Here is an 18,873-nt window from a genome sequence, read left to right as displayed (position 1 = left end):
AAAAAAACAGACAAAAAAATCCTGATGGTTAGAACAAGAACACGGGGGGAATAAAGAGGAGATTTGGTATTAATTATTCAAATAAAATTCTACCTATTCAATGCCATCTACATACCATATTCATCCTTGCATATTATGGTTCCTGTGGATTCAGATGGAGGACTGATAGCTCCAGCTGTGTTCTTTGCTCTAATTCTGAACTCATATTTGGAGCCTTCAATAAGGTCAGTTACAGTAAATGCACAGTCAGGAACATTCACGTGATTAGCTTTTGTCCAAGTCTTTTTGGGTAAATCACGCTTTTCAACAATATAGCCAGTTAATTTATGTCCACCATCATATTTCGGTTCTGTCCAAATGAGTGTTACTGAGTTCCTGGTTACATTGATAACTTCAGGTTTCCCAGGGGGATCTAGAAGAAAAAATAATAAATAGTGGTCAAACGAAAGTTATTTCAAATTTCAGAATTTTCCTTTTTATTCTGCTGATGACTTACCAATAGGATCAAGTGCCACAACTGGTTCAGATGGAAGACTTGGTTTACCTACTCCAGCCATATTGATTGCCATTACTCTGAATTCATATTCCAGACCTTCAGTTAACCCTGTCACTCTGAAATCTTTCATTCTTATTGGTGTTGTATTTGCTCTCTTCCACAGAAGACTATTCCTTTCTTTAAATTCAATGTGATAACCTAGAAGATAAATGATGAGATGAAAATATGGGGGAGGTTTCTAGAAATCTTAATTTCTCATGGCATTGTGAAACATTGTATGTTACATAGGCATTGTGCAAGAGGAGCACTGAAAACCAGATTAAGAAATGGATGTGGACATACATGACAGATGTATGTAATTGCAATGACAAGATGTTTGTAAATGCAAATTGCTAATTTTATGGACCCAAGTATTGTCACATATAGTTCTTTTGTTAGATATTTTGTCTCTGAGCAAAAATATTGTTCCTCAGGTAGTATTTTCACAATGTTTAACTTTTTTAATCGTATTGAAAAAACAGGAAGCAAAACAGTGAAATCAATCAATTGATCAATCAATCCATTGATCAATCAGTCAATCACTCAATTCACAGCATAAACACCTGACAGAGAGAAATAACTGTTAAAAACTTAAATACTAGGAATGTTTTTGGGGATGTACCTGTGATTGGTGATCCTCCAGTTCTTCTGGGATCAGTCCAAGTTAAAGCTACAGATTCATGCCGAACAGCAACAATGTTGGGGGGTGGAGGAGCATCTGGCACATCTAAACAGTATTTAAAAAATACAGTAGCATTAAAAATTAATATCGCCCCTTTAACACTTTTTTCCAATTTCATAAATTATAATGGATACTTACCAAATGGATGTTTTGCAATGACAGGGTCAGATTTAAGACCTTCACCTACTCCATATTTATTTTCAGCCCTGATCCTGAATGTATATTCATTTCCTTCATGAAGTCTTGTAACTCTAAAAGTGGTTTTCTGGACTGCAGAGGCGCAAGTCACCCACTTGTTGTTTACATTATCTCTCTTCTCTAGAACATAGTTAGTGATTTCTGAACCACCATCATCTTTTGGAGGGCCCCACTTTAAGGTTATGGCATCAGCTGTGACTTCTTCAAATTTCACTGGACCTGTTGGTATGCCAGGTTTGCCAACAACTTTCACAAAAATAGTGCCTTCCTTGCTGCCAACAACATTCTTCAGAGTTATTGTGTATTTTCCAGCATCAGCTTTCTGGCAGTCATGTACTACAAGAGTGGTGTTAACTGCTGTAGATTCAAATGCAACTCTTCCACTCTCAGTAAGTGCCTGGTCTTCATCCTTTTTCCAAGTTACAGTTGGGACAGGCTTGCCTTTCATAGGGATTTTAAGACGGAAATTGCTACCTTCTTTAGCAATATAGCACAAATCAGGTAGATCTCTTAAGTCAAGTTCAGGTGCCACTGTAAAAAATAAAGGAAACCAGTTATTCAACAATGCATAAACTTTGTGGTAAAATTAAGATCTGTTTTAAAGGTGTCTGATTTGTATGTCTGCATAGCAATGATAGTACATATAAAATAAATATAATTTGGGTAAGCGAAGCATTGAAATAATGATCTTGCTTCTCACCAACATCATCTTTTGCTACAATTGTGAGCTCTGATGGAGTTCCATATCCAGCATCATTCTGGGCTCTCACTCTGAAAGTGTATTCCTGTCCTTCTTTTAGGTCTCTCATTGAAAAATGGAGGTTCTTCCCCCGCATGACTTCTTGCCATTTATCTTCACCAACCAGGACCTCAACAACATATGCAATAATACGGCTTCCACCATCACTGATAGGTTTTTTCCATACCAAATTGCACGATGATTTTGTTACAGCTGAAGCTTTTAGATCCACAACTGGCCCAGGTGTTTCTAGAAGGAAGAAAATCATACTAAGTATCCAGTCAAGCTAAAAATAAACATTATTTGAAAAAAAAATAGGTGAAGTGGATCCATTTTTCCTACCAGAAGCTTTAACAGCATCATGAGTTTCACAGGGATCACCAATACCATATTCATTTTCAGCAAAAACTCTGAAGAAGTAAGATTTGCCTTCTTCTAAGTTAGTTATCCTGTAGCTTGTCTTTGGACATTCTGTTGTTACTGTGGACCATGATTTTCTTTCTGCATCACGTTTTTCAACAACATAATTTTTGATTGGACTGCCCCCATCTATTAGAGGAGGTTCCCATGTAATGTAGGCAGAATCCTTAGATGCTTCCTTTACAATCAGGTTAACTGGAGGGCCTGGAGTATCTGCATAAACACAAGACCACCATTTTTGATATAGTAATAAAATTTTAAAAAATCAGTTAAAAACTCAACAAATATATTATAATGGGGAAAACCCTGAGACTTACCAAGTACTTTTACAACAATGGTGTACTCCTTTTTGCCACAGCTGTTCTCTAGACTGAGGACATATTTTCCAGCATCATATTTATTTACATTTTCACAACGTAGGAAGGTATCAAAATCAGTTGACTTGATATCTAATCCTTGTCTATCTCTTAGGTTGGCACCCACTTTAGACCATGTAATTTTTGGAGGTGGACGTCCTCTTACTGGCACATAAAGTCTCATTGTGACTCCAGCACGCAACACAAGGACTTTCCTCAGTTCTGCATCAAGTTCTCCTTCAGGTGGAACTGTGTGTTTAACAAAAAAACATATAATTAAAGCATCATCTTTAAGGCTATCACCAAAGTTACTGTTACAGGAAGTCCCTCTTTACTGGCTTTTCACTAGATTAACCAACTTCTCATGCCTGGGATAATGTTAGTAAGTGTCCTGACTCCTGTTTGAAGGTAATTTGCAAATTTGGCATTTTTTTGCACTGATTTCACTTCCTTTTTTTCCTGCCTTTTCCACCATTTATGTTAGAAAGTCTTCTAGTTTTTTTAGAGCTCAAAGGAATTTCAAAGCCTCCTGGACTCTATGGCTTTTCTTGAACCAAGACAGTTCTGTGAACCAATGCTTTGGTACATACAGCAAAATGCATACAAAACCCAGCATGGCTTTTAAGGAGTAAATGTCATACAATCAAATACTGTGTCACACAGCTGCTTAGAATAGTAATCTTGGCTTCAAATTATTCAGAAGACCTGAAGATGACTGAAAGTTTTAAGAATAGAAAAGAGATCTTTAATTTTAGAATTAGAGAAAGAAAGATATCTTGATGAACCCAAATAGGAGGCAGAAGGCTATAAAGCATACAAATAAAAAAACCAGACACTAGCCAAATTCTACTCTGTTCCTAACTGCCCTGTGCTCTTCCAAATGAGCTGCTTTTAGCCTGTATTTTTTGAGTAATAACGTTCCAAATTAATCTGCGCCCGTGACAAACTCTGTCTTTGGAACTCATCCCATGAATTAAAGTAAAAGTCAACTAGGTAACTGGGTTTCAGTGAACATACTTAAAATGTCTTTGGCAGTGTGTTTATCAGGAACATCACTTGGGTCACTGTATCCAATCTTATTGACAGCATAAACACGGAACTGGTACTCTGTATCTTCCATCAGTCCTGTTACCACAAATTGCGTAGCCTGTAAATTCTTTGGTACATTGCATCTGACCCAGTTGTCTGTGTCAGCTCTTTTTGATTCCACTAGATAACCAATAATAGGGCTTCCTCCATCATATGCTGGTTTGCTCCATGACAGGCTTATTGAGTTACGAGTAGTATCAACCACTTTCGGGAAAGCAGGTGGGCCAGGAGGATCTGAGAATTAAAACAGCATAAAGTTATTGTACCAAATGCTGTATGATAGATATTTGGAAATAATAATGGAAAATATCTAAGACTTTAGGCTTACATTGAGGATCACGAGCATACACTGCTTTAGATGGTGCGCTAGGCTTGCCAGGTCCAGCTTTATTCAATGCTATCACCCGGTACTCATATTCTGTTCCTTCTTGGAGTCCAGTAGCTTTAACAGTTCTTTCAATGACAGGCTTTCTGTTTACCTTTGTCCAGTTAAGAGCCTTAGTTTCACGCTTCTCGAGGATATAACCAGTTATTGGGGATCCACCATCATCAGCTGGTGGCTTCCAGCTAACAGTCATAAAGTCTTTTGTTACATTGCTAATTACTGGTGGATCACAAGGTCCAGGTACATCTGTGGAGATTTATTTGAAAATTATGTTCACATTCATAAGTGCACACAAAAAAACAGTGACTAATGAAACTATCCCACAAAGCACTTACCATATGGATTCTTAGCAACTGCTGGTTCAGTCAAGATAGGGTCTCCAACACCGTATTTGTTTTCAGCACAAATGCGGAACTGGTACTCATGTCCTTCTATTAGTTTCTCCACTGTGCAGCTTGTAATGGGTACATTGGCACTGACCTGGGCCCAGTTCGGTCTGCTGGTTTCACGCTTGTCTACAATGTAGTTAGTAATTTCTGAACCTCCATCTTCCAGAGGAGGCTCCCAAGAAAGCATTGCACGATCTGCATACATGTGTTTGATTTTGACAGAAGCTGGTGGACCAGGCTTATCTAGAACAATTAACATCACATTATTATAGCTCTATCTCTTGCTATATAATTCAATCATTAAAGTATTTGTTAATTGACAATCTTTAGCTTACCAAGTACTTTAAGCCTAATGGTTGCTGACTTTGATCCACTTGCATTTTCAGCAGTAATAGTGTAGTCTCCTGTTTGCTTCCTGTTAACACTGAACAACTCAACTGTAGCAAGATTTCTCTTAGTAGTGATCTTAACACCTTCAGATGGCTTTAAAACTTCTCCTTCTTTCTTCCAGGTGATTGCTGGCATCGGCTTGCCATATACATTTGCCTCCAGACGCACATTAGTTCCAGCTTTTACTGTAAGCTGTGATTGCATAGACAGATCCAACTCTATTCTGGGAGGAACTGAAAGGAAACAGTCTAAGGGTTAATAAACATCTCATTCTTGACATGAGATTTAGTTCAACATGCACAGACTCTTATCAGAGTTATCAAATGCTTTTACATTCCTTACCATTTTCTGGATGAATGGTCACCGGATCAGAAGGTTCTGAAGGTGGGCTGATGTTAACTGCTGTCTTGGCAATTGCTCTAAATTGATACTGAGCATTTTCTTCCAAACCAGTAGCAGTGTACTCTTCTAGGGGTATTTGATGTGGAGTTGTATTGCACCGAACCCACTTATCACCAGGTAATTTGCAAGCTTCCACAAAGTAGCCAATTAGTTTGCTACCACCATCATGCTTTGGTCTTGTCCATACCAGTGATGCAGTACTCTTAGTGACATCAATAACTTCAGGTTTTCCAGGGGGATCTAAGGCAAATGAAAACATTTTGTAGTCTGTTTTTCCAAAAAAGAGCTAACATATTAAAAAATGGCTTTAATAATGCTGTATCCTATTTACTGCATACCCACACAGTGCACTCACAGTAAAGTCATAGTAAGCATGAAAATATAGACAAAAGGGCAAACTGAAGATCATAAAGAGTGGCAGATATATTGAAAATGATCAGAGAAACAGTAGTTTGTATTGGTATGTTTGGCTTACCAACTGGTGCTCTTGCTGTGACAAACTCAGTTGGTTTACTAGGTTTACTTGCTCCAGCTCTGTTCAATGCATAAATTCTGAAAGTATACTCAAGACCTTCGATGATCCCCACACAAGGGTATTCTGTGGAGCGCACAGCTGTATCATTAGCTTTCACCCACAGCAGACTGTTCCTTTCCTTGCGCTCAATGAGATAACCAGTAATTGGACTGCCTCCATCACTATCTGGCTTATCCCAAGCAACAAAAATGCAGTCCTTATTGACTTTGGTAATTCGTGCATTCTTTGGTTCACTAGGAACATCTAGAAAGAAATACAAAGATATATATCAACTGTATGTTTTCTTACTAGAAAGATTAAATAGAGAAACACTGCTAACAAAAACTAGCATACCAAATGGGAACCTTGCGATCATCTTGCCAGAAGCAAGTGGCTCAGAAATCCCAAAACGATTTTCAGCACGAACGCGGAATATATATTCTTCTCCAGGAATAAGTTTTCCAATTCTGCAGGTTGTCTTTGTGACAGAAGATAAAGCTGTTACCCAGTCTCCGCGGCTTACATCACATTTCTCAACTACATAGTTTGTAATGTTACTGCCACCATCTTCAAGAGGTATGTGCCATGAAAGAGTGCAAGCATCAGCATCAATTTCAGAAATATCAAATGGAGGCTGTGGTGGACCTGGCTTATCTGTACAAAAAAAGTAGATTAAGAAAAAAGGGATGAAAGGAAATGGCAACCACTGGAATATACTAAAACTAGCTTTGTATAAAACTGGGTTGAAAAACAATCAAATGGAACATACCCATGACTGTCACTCTGATTTTCTGACTATCAGTACCAGAGCTATTCTCTGCAGTAAGAGTGTAAAAATCAGAGTCTTTTCTAGTCACATCCTTAATGATAAGAACAGAAGACTTTTCTGCTTTATGCACAGCCAGGCGACTGGATGTAACTACTTCTTGATCTCCTTTCAACCATTTACAGACTGGCTGAGGTTTCCCATATACATGAGCTTCAATTCTCAGTTTCTTTCCAGCTTTAATGTGAACGTGATCAGGCATCAAAATCTTAGGTGGGACTGTAAAAAAAAAATAAAAAAAATCAGACATGTAAATTAAATTACTGTGATATATTAATTTACTTTTTCTTATTTTTTCATGTGAAACATTTCTGCTTCTCTCTCAAGAGGAATGACCAGTAGGAATGAACAGATAATTTTTAATTTAGGTTCCACTTATGGACAATTGTAGTTTCTGCAGGGGAAATATCTATTCCAGTCTTACTTTTACATTCTTGTACAGTTTACAAGAGAATACTTATGAGTTTGGATTGCCTTCACACACATTTATGTAGAGATTTGTGCACTATTAGTGCTTGAAATGTAATTCCTCTTTATATCTGGAACTTGTTGCTCACTTATTGCTGACTTTCTACAAGACAAACATGAAGGAGAAGAAAAGAAACGCTGAAGTTCTGAACTCAACCCACTTGCACAGTCAACCTTTTTGTATCTTTGAATTATTCTTCTTCTTTTGCACAAAAGCTTTCAAGTTTCTTCCAAAAGAAACATGACAACTTGTTTGGTGTAGTTTTCTTCCTGCCATTGTCTAGTTTTTCTGTGTCTCTGTCTTTCTCTTCCCATGTCACAATGCCCTTACCCCTAGGTCTCCTGTGCTTCAGGGACCCTGCCACTTTAAATAGGCCAACCTGTCCTCCCTGCCTTTTACTTTATATTCCCAATCAACTTCACAATATAAGCAACTTGTTTTCTCTTATATTAAAACAGGTGCCACTTTTCGCCCCATTTATCTCTAAAACTATCAGTCTGACTCTTTTTCTCTTTCATTTTAAGTTCATCAGAGGAGTTTATTACTTCTCCCTAATTCCTACTTTCTAGTTTCAACTGAAACCATACCTGAAGAATTATTTAATAATTCTGAATTAGTGGTTGTCTCATTCTTTCTGAGCTGTCAAAATATTCAGTACGGTAAACCTTCATCATCCAGATAACTTCATAAAGCATATGTCTTTCTGTGAGTTAAAGAACTATAACTTTTCCTCATTTTATTATTAAAGCAGTATATTGCAACATAGGTAGTATTTAAATTGCTACTTACTGAGTTGTTCTTTAATTTCAAATGCTCCTTCAGCTTGTATTGGCAAACTTACTCCTACAGCATTTCTAGCTGCCACTCTAAAGTTGTACTTCTTTCCCTCCTTCAGACCAGCTACAACAATTGAGAGATCTTTGACAACAGAATACTCTGTCCAGCGATCCGCTGGTTGGTCATCTTCTTTGTAGCTAACAATGTACCCATCAATTTTAGAGCCTCCATCACGCAGTGGTGGCAGCCAGCCTAAAGTAGCACTATTCTTTGTAATTTCAGTAACTTCAAGTTTTCTTGGTGGATCAGGTTCACCTTTCAGTGCAAAAGAAAAAAAGAAACACATTAAACACTGAATTTCCAAGATTTTCTGGCTCTTGAGTATTTGTTGAATTATCAGATGTTAGCCATGCTAATTCAACAAGGACAATATAGAAAAGAGCAGAATTCTTAATAATTGCAAAGGTACTATATTCATAGACCATATTATTTTAAAGGAACTGGTACATGAATATTTATGTTTATCATTGAGTAGTTAGTAGCACTGTCCAGTTTAGGAACAGTAGCTTTCAAGAAACACAAAATCTTATTAAAGTTAGCAAAAAAACATAAAATGTACATAAAGGCATACTTACTTAGAGGATCTGTTGCTAGAACAGGTTTTGGTATGTCACTTGGAACACCTGACCCATATTCATTGACTGCCGTCACTCTAAAATAATATTCATTTCCAGGCACAAGGTTTGCTATTTGGAAACTAGTTTTCTTTAGTTCTGCAGTGACTGTTGCCCAGGTCTTCCTGTCAGCCTCACGTTTCTGCAGGATGTAATGAGTCACGGGGCTACCCCCATCATTCTCTGGAGGTGCCCATGAAAGATGGCATGACATCTTGGTGACATCTGAAACCTTGAAGTCTGACACAGGTCCAGGAGTATCTATAAAGAAATTTCAATTTACGTTAGACTTTTCTTCTTGAACAGTTGAAATTAAAGGGCGCTAACAGCTTTCTATATGGGGGGAGTTAGTGTTAGCTGATACAGTTATACTCGAAAACTGTAGGATCTAGGGGTCATAAATATTCCTGCAATGAACATTCAATATAGTTATAAAATTGTCTAAAGATATTTGTCTCATTACTTACCCAGGACTCTGACATTCACAAATACAGCCTTTTCTCCAGCTGCATTAACAAGTGTCAATGAATATTTGCCTGAGTCATCACGTGTTGAATCGGGAATGACACAGAAGGCCATAGTGTCAACCAGATCAACTTGTCCTTTTCTGATGACATTATCAATACCCATTCTCCTCCAGGTGACTTTTGGTGCTGGGCGGCCCCTAACAATGGCAAAAAGTCTAATAGGGCATCCTGCCCTAACTGTGACTAACTTTCTCATGCTTGCATCCAACTCAATCTCAGGAGGTTCTGAAAGACAAAATTAAAGAAATAAAATGCAAAGTTTAGCATGTGAATAAAGTAAACCTAAAGCAAATAGAGGCTGGATGTAAACACTGATAAAGCGGATGGGAAAACTCACCAAGAATTTCTTTGGGAGACACAGCTTCTTTCAGTTCAGCTGGCCGACCAAGGCCAACCTGGTTCTGGGCAGAAACTCTGAACTCATATAATTGCTTCTCATCCAGGCTGGTGGCTGTAAATTCTGTGTGAATAACTTGGGCAGCAACATTACATCGTTTCCATCCTGCTTCAGGATCAGCACCCTCAACTTTTGGTCTCATTTCCACAACATATCCAATAATTGGAGCACCACCATCGTACACTGGTTTTCCCCAGCCAAGGGTTATGGAAGTCTTTGTGCTATCAACCACTCTCAAGTTTGTGGGAGGACCAGGTGGTTCTGAAAGACAGAAAAAATTACAAATAAGAACACAGCTGTACAATTTAGTCATCTATCATGTTACATTAAAAAAAATATAAAAATTCAATGGTATTGTACCTATCGGGTCTTTGGCTACTACAGGTCTTGATGGCAAGCTTGGTTCTCCAAGTCCGACTTCATTTTCAGCACTGACGCGGAACTGATATTCATGACCAGGGAAGAGATTAGTAACCTTCTTGCGTCTCTCTGGGATTGCAGTCTTAGTAACAGGAACCCATCTCAGTGATCGTTTCTCTTTCTTCTCTAAAATGTATCCTGTAATTGATTTGCCACCATCATATTCTGGTGGATTCCAAACTACAGTCATCTCTTCTTTGCTAACTCTTGTGACATCTGGAGGGTCAGGGCGTCCAGGTCTATCATATTTTGTTTTTGCAATAATTGGGTGTGTTTCTGTTGGTGGACCGGTGCCCATTTTATTCTCTGCACGCACTCTGAATATATATTCATTACCTTCAATGAGACGTGTCACTTTTGCATAGTTTGTTAGGACAGAAGAAGAGAATGTAGACCAAACCATACGCTTGCTTTCACATTTTTCCAGGATGTAGTTCTGTATTTCACAACCACCATCATCTTCTGGCGGGTCCCAAGTAACAGTACATCTATCACTTGAAATGTCAGTGACTTTTAAATTTCTTACAGGACCAGGTTTATCCAAGACAATAACAGTAGCATATGCCACGAAGCTACCAGCTGTGTTAGTTGCAGTAATCACATATTTCCCACCATCACTACGCCTTGATTTTGGGAGAACAAACTTCGATGTGTCAGAAGTTGTTTCAATACTGATTCTTGGAGATCTGGTGAGATCTGTAGCATCTTTGTCTTTTGTCCATACAACTTCAGGTTGTGGTTTTCCTCTGACTCCAGCCTCAATTCTAATTGTGTCACCTGCTTTCACAGTTAAAACCCCACTTAACTTCAAGTCTAGCACTGGTTTCTGCAGATCTTCCTTCACAACAACTTCAGCTGTTTTCACCCAGCCACTTTCACCAGCCTCATTCTTGGTTTGAACTCGGAATTGGTAAGTCTTATTTTCCATACATCTATCTACCATGTAGTGTGTTTCCTTAATGCTGCCTTTGTGAACCCTTTCCCATTCATCTGAATCTTTCAGTTTTCTCTCAACATGATAACTTAAATTGGGACTTCCACCATCATAATCTGGCCTTCTCCATTTCAGATATACAAATGTCTTCCCTTTCTCTGCAATGTGAAGATTTTCTGGCTCTCCAGGCTTGTCAATAGGATTGATGGCAAGGATGGGAGTCTTGGTCTCAATGCAAGGCCCTGGACCTATTTTGTTTTCTGCACAAACTCTGAAGAAGTATTCACGGTTCTCTACAAGATTTGCCTTTACTAATCGTTTAGTGACATCAGAGGAGACAATTGACCATCCCCTTTGATTTGGTTGACGGTACTCTACTATGTAATTTGTAATTTCAGAGCCACCATTATCCACTGGACTCTCCCAAGCAATCATACAAGAGTCTTTTGTGACATAGCTTATTTTCAGGTTCTGACATGGTCCAGGTCTGTCAAGTACATTAACAACAGCAAAAGCTTGAGCCTGTCCACAGCTGTTCTTAGCTGCTATTATATATTTGCCGTGATCAGATCTTTTGGCTTCTTTCACTTGCAGTTCAACATTCGGTAGATCATGGAGCATTTCAACATGCTTTTCTTGGACTAGTACTTTGCCATCTTTAGACCACGTTATTTCAGGATCTGGCCTGCCTTTTACCTTACCAGTAATACGTATTGTTTGACCTACTCGAACAGTAATTAAATCTCGACAGGTCACATCTAGGCTTATTTCTGGAGGAGAAAGGATATCCTTTGCAAGTACAGTTTCTGCCAGTTCTCTTGGTTCTCCCTCTCCCACAATGTTGACAGCTTTTATTCGGAACTTATACTCATTTCCTTCTATTAATCCAGGTACTCTGAAAGCACACTGTCTAATGAGTTCATCCTTATTAATCCTATTCCACTGTGTAGTTCCAGTTTTCTGACATTCCACAATGTATCCCAGAATTGGGCTGCCACCATCTTTGAGTGGCTTTGTCCACACAAGATCAGCTGTTTCTTTAGTTTTGTCTTTTAATTTTGGATTTATAGGTGGTCCAGGAGGAGTGATTGGGCGTGATGCTTTTATTGGATCAGAGCTTGGAGATGGTTTGCTTAAACCCACCATGTTTTCTGCAAAAACTCTGAATTCGTATGTGTTGCCTTCAAAAAGACCAGTGACTCTGTATTTCATATCAAGTATAGGTGTCTTATTGACACGCACCCATTTACCAGATGCTTCCCGACGTTCAAGTATATAACCAGTTATTGGAGTTCCACCATCAGATTTTGGTAGGGTCCAAGACACTGTTGCAGCATTTTCTGTAATATCATAAACAGTTGGTTTACCAGGTGGGGATGGTGGATCAAACATATATTTAGCAACTGTTGGTTCTGAATCAAGGGGTGCACCAATGCCTATCTTATTTTCTGCACGAACACGGAAAATATATTCACAGCCTTTCTGCAGTCGTGGAACCTTAATTTTTGTGTGACTTGTTCCAGAGCTAACCACTCCCCAGGTTTCTTTCTTTGATTGACGCTTCTCAACAATATAATTAATTATAGGACTCCCACCATCATCTTTAGGAGGGCGCCATGAAATAACCATGTATTCTGGTGTTACTTCAAGAATATTAATAGGACCAGTTGGTGGGCCAGGAACGTCCAAAACTGTAAGGTGTAGAGCCACAGTTTTGCTGCCAGCTGCATTAGATACTGTGAGTAGATATTCTCCTGTATCTTTTCTTACACAGTCTTTAATAGTAAGCACGGTTGAATAATTGTCAGTCTCAATCTTGTATTTGCCATCTGGTTTAATTTCGGTGTCATCAGTAACCCATTTTGCAGTGGGAACTGGCACACCTCTCATAATTGCTGGAAGTCTCACTGTGGTTCCAGCTTTAACAACAAGACCTTCAATTAACTTCACATCTAGTTCCACAGATGGAGGCACTGAAATGACAGAAAAACAGAAATTACCTTTTCAAGGGAAATGCATAAAGAAAGAGAGAAAGAATAAGTGAAACAACATGAAAAACCAAAAATCACCTAGTTTTTCTTGACACTCTATTGGTATAGTTGTATCAGGAAGGCTGAGACCAACAATATTCTGAGCTCTCACACGGAATTTGTATATTTTTCCTTTTTGTAGGCCTGTAACAACACAGTCTAGCATAGGGACCGTCTGGAACTTTGTCCATTCATCTGCACCATCTTCTTGATATTCCACCAAATATCCAGTTATCTCAGCGCCACCATCACGATCTGGTCGATCCCAAACAAGGGAAACTTCAGTCTTGTCAACATCTACGTGATGCAGATTCTTTGGTGGCCCTGGAGGATCTTTTAAAATAAAAACACAAAATGGTTACTAGGATGAAAAATCTATGGTATCAGTGTATCATGTTCACATTCATACCAACATGACAATCTCAAAATTACCAATAACAATATTAAAAAACCAAATTATGTAACTTAAAAACACTTACGCAGTGGATCTATAGCTTTAATAGGCTTAAGTGTTTCCACATATGGACCTCTACCAAACTGATTCTCAGCTGCAACTCGGAATTGATACTGAGTGCCTTCCATCAGATATTTAGCCATATGACTGCGTTTCTTGGAGGATGATGAGATGGCTACCCACTGTGCAGAAGCTACATCTTTCCTTTCCACCACATAGTTGGTAATGGCAGAGCCACCATCATCTTCTGGTTCCATCCAAGTGAGATAGCAAGAGTCGCTTCTAACATCACTGACTTTCATATTTCTGGGTGGACCAGGTTTATCTAAAATTGATTAAAATGAAATCTGTTATTTATTTGATAATCAAAGCATTTCTTATAAAGTTTAGTAAATTTCAAGATAATATATTTAATGTAATTTTTGTCCTTTTTCTACTGTGTATTTTTTATAAAACTTTGTTTATTGATATTTTTCAGAAATTCCTTTTTCTCTTAATCTCTATTTATAGAATAAGAAGATGTGGTTTAAAAGGAACATCAAAAAGATTACCTAAGACCACGACTTTTACTGAGACAGTCTTTGAACCAGCTGGATTTTCAACTGTCAGGGAGTAAATTCCACCATCTTCATGGACCGTGTTACGAATTTCAAGCTTACTACCAACTCCTGTAACCTCAATATCAGCTTTGGGTGAGACTTCATGATCTCCTTTCTTCCAGGTAACTTTTGGGAATGGAACACCTTTAATAACAGCACTAAGTCGCAGGGTATCTCCAGCTTTTACATACTGTTCTCGGGCCATATTAGCATCAAGTATCAACTCAGGAGGTTCTGGAATCAAAAAGATAAGTTTTGAGGAAAATGAGGGGGAAAAAAATGTTCTTAGGTAAACTTATCTGATTTTATTAAACTCACCAAGCCTGTCTTTTACTTCTACTGGATCACGAACGTGGGCTGGATCAGATTCACCTGCTGCATTGACTGCCTTCACCCTGAACTTATAGGTCAAACCCTCAGTAAGACCAGTGACTTTGTATTTTGTGTCAGGACAAGAATCCGCTGTAAGATTAGCCTGTTTCCATTCTTCATCTCCAACTTTCTGATACTCTATTAGGTAGCCAATTATCTTTCCATTTCCATCGTGGCGTGGTGGTTGCCAAGATAAATCAACTGAATTTTTAGTTTTATCTACTGCTTCTGGATTAACAGGTGGACTTGGTTTTGCTGTTAAAGAAGCAAAAAAAGAGAAACTATTAAAATCCTTTTCTAACTGAAATTAAGAGTGCATTAAAATTTCAATGAGAAATGAAATTTGATACTTTACCGATTGGATCTCTAGCGAAAATTGGCTTTGATGGTGGACTAGGATCACCAACACCAATTTCATTTTCTGCTGAAACACGGAATTCATATTCACAGCCTTCAAGGAGATCAGGTACTTTGAACTTTGTACTGGGGAAAATCGGGTCTTTGGTAGCTTTGACCCATCTTGTAGCCATTGTTTCCTTCTTTTCTACAATATAGTTTGTTATTGGCTTGCCTCCGTCATACGGTTTGTTCCAAACCACTACTGCAGAGTCTTTGGTAACATCCTTAATGATTGGTTGCTCAGGTGCATCAGGAACACCTGGGGTGGGGAAAAAAAAAAGAGTGTATAAGCATTACAAACAGAATAAAGATTAGAGTATTAAAGTAAGGTTGCAAATGAGAAACATACGGAAACGGTCCTTGGCTTTCATCTCATCAGAGATGAGAGGATCACTTATGCCATAAAGATTTTCAGCATAAATTCGAATTTGATATTCTCTTCCTTCAAGCAGCTTAGGAACTTTGCATGTTGTCTTCACTGTGGCAGATGTAACTGGCATCCACAGGTCTTTGTGTGTATCCTTCTTCTCAATAATGTAATTTGTGATTTCACTGCCTCCATCATCTAATGGAGGTTTCCAGGAAACTACCATATGATCTTTATAGACTTCATCAAATATAACTGGGCCTACTGGAGGTGATGGGCGATCTGTTTAAGAAAAAATAAAGCATATCCATGCTTTTATATGAACTTCACATAATATCATAGATTAAAAAGTGTCAATACAGTAAATACAGTATAAAATGAGAAACCTGACATCACAGTTTTAATAAGGAATCAAGACCTCAGGACTGTTCCTCCTTAATATATATTTGACTCACTGGACTTAATTTCTTAATGCTTATAAAGTATTTGGTGATTAACATTGTCTACAGTGTTGATGGTCTCTAAATGCATTTAGAGACATTAAATTATTCATCCTGAATAAAGTAATCCAGATTTAACTACGTATTTGAAATTAATAGGTAGCTTTTCAGTATAACTGAAAATGCAGTAAATCAAAATATTGTAATAAAAAACACACTTCAATACCTACATTTTATATAATCAATTACTTCAAATCACTAATAAATAACAGACAATACTGTTGTTCAGTAAAACCTACCAACAACATTCACTTGACAAAATCCTTTTCTTGCTCCTGTGCTGTTCTCTACAGTCACACAATATTTGCCTGTGTCTTCACGGACAGATTTTAGTATCCCTAAGCAAAGAGTTGTAGGAGTTGTCTTGATCTTTATACGGTCATCTTCTTTCACAACAATATCATCCTTTAGCCAAGTAACCTTTGGTGCAGGCTTGCCTGAGTAACGTCCAGTCAGGCTGAAAGCTTCACCAACTCGAACAATAAGCTTGTCTCTAAAGTCAAGGTCAAGTGTGGGAGGAGCTGAAAGACAGTATTGAAAAACATGAATGCCCCAAAAGTCAGCAATATTAATAAGAAAAAGTAAGGAATCAGTAATTGTGAACACTGTTTTCAAAAGAAATATGAAAAAGATACATACCAATTTCATCCTTGCACGTGATTGGTTTAGTGCAAAATGATGGCTTGCCTTGCCCCACAATATTGCAAGCACTCACACGATACTCATAGGTGTCACCCTCTTTCAAGCCTTCTACAGTGTATTTCCTGTCAAGCATTTTCTCCTTTGTAACTTTGTGGAATTTGTCTTTACCAATGAGACGGCTCTCTAGAACATACATGGTGATATCTGAGCCTCCATTGTATTTTGGAGGGTTCCAAGTTAGTGTAACAGAGTTCTTGGTAACTGCTTTTACTTCCAGGTCTTCTGGACGGTCAGGAACAGCTGTGAATAAACAAAAAATATGGTAAATGCATTTTTCTGCATATTCAGCATACTCCTGCATATTCACCTCATATTATGACAGTTATCCAAACTCAAAAATATTCTTACTTATTGGATCTCTAATGACAATCTCTTTTGTTGTCTCTGTGAATGGACCCATGCCAATTAGATTCTCAGCTGCAATTCGGAAAAAATAGGCTTTCCCTTCAATGAGTCCCTGAATAGTAGCATTCTGTCTTGTAACTGTGTAGCTCACTGGAGTCCAAGCTCTACGGTCAGCTTCACGTTTTTCAATTATATAGTTGGTAATAGGAGAACCACCATCATCTTCTGGAGTAAACCATGACAATTTACAAGAGTCATTGGTGAGGTTCTCAGTAAGGAGTGGCATTCCAACTGGGCCTGGCACATCTGAAAGCAAGGAAAAAAATGGAGTATTTAAGTATACGTGCTGAATTTTAAGAAATCGTACTTGTTCACATGAACTGAAGTTGCTATTTACCTAGCACATCAACAATAATTGTCTTCTTCCTCTCACCACCGTCATTTTTAGCAAGAAGAGTGTATAAACCCTGGTGACTCCTTTTGCAATTCTTGATGACTAAAGAAGAACTAATAGCTGTTTCTTCAATTTTGGCTTCTTCTGGCAAAGCGTGGTCATCCCTGCTCCAAGTCACTGTTGGAGGTGGTTTTCCTGAGACGTATGCTATGATCCGAATTACTCCTCCAGCATGAACAACAATTCTGTCCCTGACACTTGCATCCAAATTAATATCAGGAGCCACTGAAGGAGGTGAACAAAAAAATTCAATGAATTTTTTTTCTCACTTTCAATTAGAGGTACTAAAAATGTAAATGAAAATGATAAATACCAATTCTGTCCTTCATTTCAATAACATCGGTGACTTCTCCAGGTTCTCCGATGCCAGCAGCATTCACTGCTCTAACTCTAAATTTGTAAAAACATCCTTCTTTTAATCCTGCCACAACGAACTTGGTTCCTCTAATTTCTTTATCTTTTACCTGGAAAAGATTGTTGTAATGTCAGCTAACATCAAGATATGATCAATTTCTTTGCAAAGTTTGAAACAAGTCTTACATCAGATATTATTTCAGATTTACAAGCACACAATGGTATTAAGCATATATGGATCTACCTCACATAGAATTCTTCAGAAATTGTGTAAAGAAATACAGAACGTGGACATACAAGCTATTCTAAAGACTTATCTTTTGATAATTCTACAGAGACGGTTGCTACAGCAATTACAATAGTCTGGTCTCAGAAGAATTACATGTGTTTCTGGACACAAAAACTCAGGTAAGTGAAAGTGGCAGAAAAAGGAATTCTGTTCTTTTCAAACCCCAATATGAAGGCTTTTTACAGTGTAGGACATTTAGGTATTACTTAAATTGCACCCAGATGTTTATGGAGATATAAAGAATCCCCAAGATGCACACCAGTTAAATTTTCAGTAATGTATTATTGAAAAAAGGAGGAAAATGTAGGGACATAGTGGTTGTAAATGCTTTGGCACTGTCTGATACCAATGAAACTTACTTTTGTGCCAGTTCTAACTTGGTCTTTTGGCTTTTTAATAACAAATTACCTACACACTTTCTCACATCTTTAAACAGAAATTATTAAATTCTAAGTTTAGGAATTGCAAAGTTAACTTGATATCAAGAAGGGGCAAGTACTAACTTAAGTTTGGTCTTATATTTTAAACATATGAAGATAATTATGGTGCAAAAATGCAAACTTTTAGAAAATAACTTGAATAGTAAAAATGTATAAAGAAAATGATAGTTTGTTTTTTTTTCTGCAGCAATTTACTTTGACAGACACAGAGAGAAGAAATGCAGATTGTGTAATAGTTTTCCACCTACCCGTTCCCATTCTTCCTTTCCTTCCTCTTTATACTCAACAATGTATCCAGTGACCCTGGAACCACCATCCTTTATTGGTGGAGTCCACTCCAAGTCTACAGAAGACTTTGTCCAATCAGTAACTTTTGGTATAGGAGGGCCAGGTGGGGCTGAAAAATATCATCACATAGCATAACAATATATTGTATGTTCTTACT

The 18,873-nt window shown here is 37.9% G+C and overlaps 1 protein-coding gene across 1 annotated transcript in view; it reads right to left on the bottom strand.

The window, feature by feature from the left end:
• TTN (titin) overlaps positions 1-18,873 on the bottom strand; it is a 241,352-nt gene that overhangs the window by 46,975 nt on the left and 175,504 nt on the right. Inside the window, exons 232-263 of the mRNA XM_018071672.2 lie at positions 18,677-18,825; positions 17,659-17,809; positions 17,289-17,570; positions 16,895-17,197; positions 16,484-16,786; positions 16,084-16,365; positions 15,327-15,626; positions 14,934-15,236; positions 14,525-14,833; positions 14,159-14,440; positions 13,633-13,932; positions 13,193-13,486; positions 10,130-13,096; positions 9,710-10,030; positions 9,313-9,597; positions 8,807-9,106; positions 8,184-8,486; positions 6,869-7,144; positions 6,454-6,753; positions 6,061-6,363; positions 5,526-5,825; positions 5,129-5,416; positions 4,740-5,036; positions 4,348-4,650; positions 3,948-4,253; positions 2,892-3,179; positions 2,497-2,787; positions 2,116-2,403; positions 1,356-1,946; positions 1,158-1,262; positions 497-694; positions 116-412 (exon numbers count right to left, since the gene is read on the bottom strand). Coding sequence (XP_017927161.2) covers positions 116-412; positions 497-694; positions 1,158-1,262; positions 1,356-1,946; positions 2,116-2,403; positions 2,497-2,787; positions 2,892-3,179; positions 3,948-4,253; positions 4,348-4,650; positions 4,740-5,036; positions 5,129-5,416; positions 5,526-5,825; positions 6,061-6,363; positions 6,454-6,753; positions 6,869-7,144; positions 8,184-8,486; positions 8,807-9,106; positions 9,313-9,597; positions 9,710-10,030; positions 10,130-13,096; positions 13,193-13,486; positions 13,633-13,932; positions 14,159-14,440; positions 14,525-14,833; positions 14,934-15,236; positions 15,327-15,626; positions 16,084-16,365; positions 16,484-16,786; positions 16,895-17,197; positions 17,289-17,570; positions 17,659-17,809; positions 18,677-18,825 — 11,865 coding nt within the window. The remainder of the gene's footprint in view (positions 1-115; positions 413-496; positions 695-1,157; positions 1,263-1,355; positions 1,947-2,115; positions 2,404-2,496; positions 2,788-2,891; positions 3,180-3,947; positions 4,254-4,347; positions 4,651-4,739; positions 5,037-5,128; positions 5,417-5,525; positions 5,826-6,060; positions 6,364-6,453; positions 6,754-6,868; positions 7,145-8,183; positions 8,487-8,806; positions 9,107-9,312; positions 9,598-9,709; positions 10,031-10,129; positions 13,097-13,192; positions 13,487-13,632; positions 13,933-14,158; positions 14,441-14,524; positions 14,834-14,933; positions 15,237-15,326; positions 15,627-16,083; positions 16,366-16,483; positions 16,787-16,894; positions 17,198-17,288; positions 17,571-17,658; positions 17,810-18,676; positions 18,826-18,873) is intronic.

The sequence above is a fragment of the Manacus vitellinus genome, unplaced genomic scaffold (genome assembly GCF_001715985.3).
Source record: "Manacus vitellinus isolate BGI_N305 unplaced genomic scaffold, ASM171598v3 scaffold_20_pilon, whole genome shotgun sequence".
Classification (NCBI taxonomy): Eukaryota; Metazoa; Chordata; class Aves; order Passeriformes; family Pipridae; genus Manacus; species Manacus vitellinus.
The sequence above is the reverse complement of the archived record's forward strand: the minus strand, read 5'-3'. Positions and strand labels throughout refer to the sequence as shown.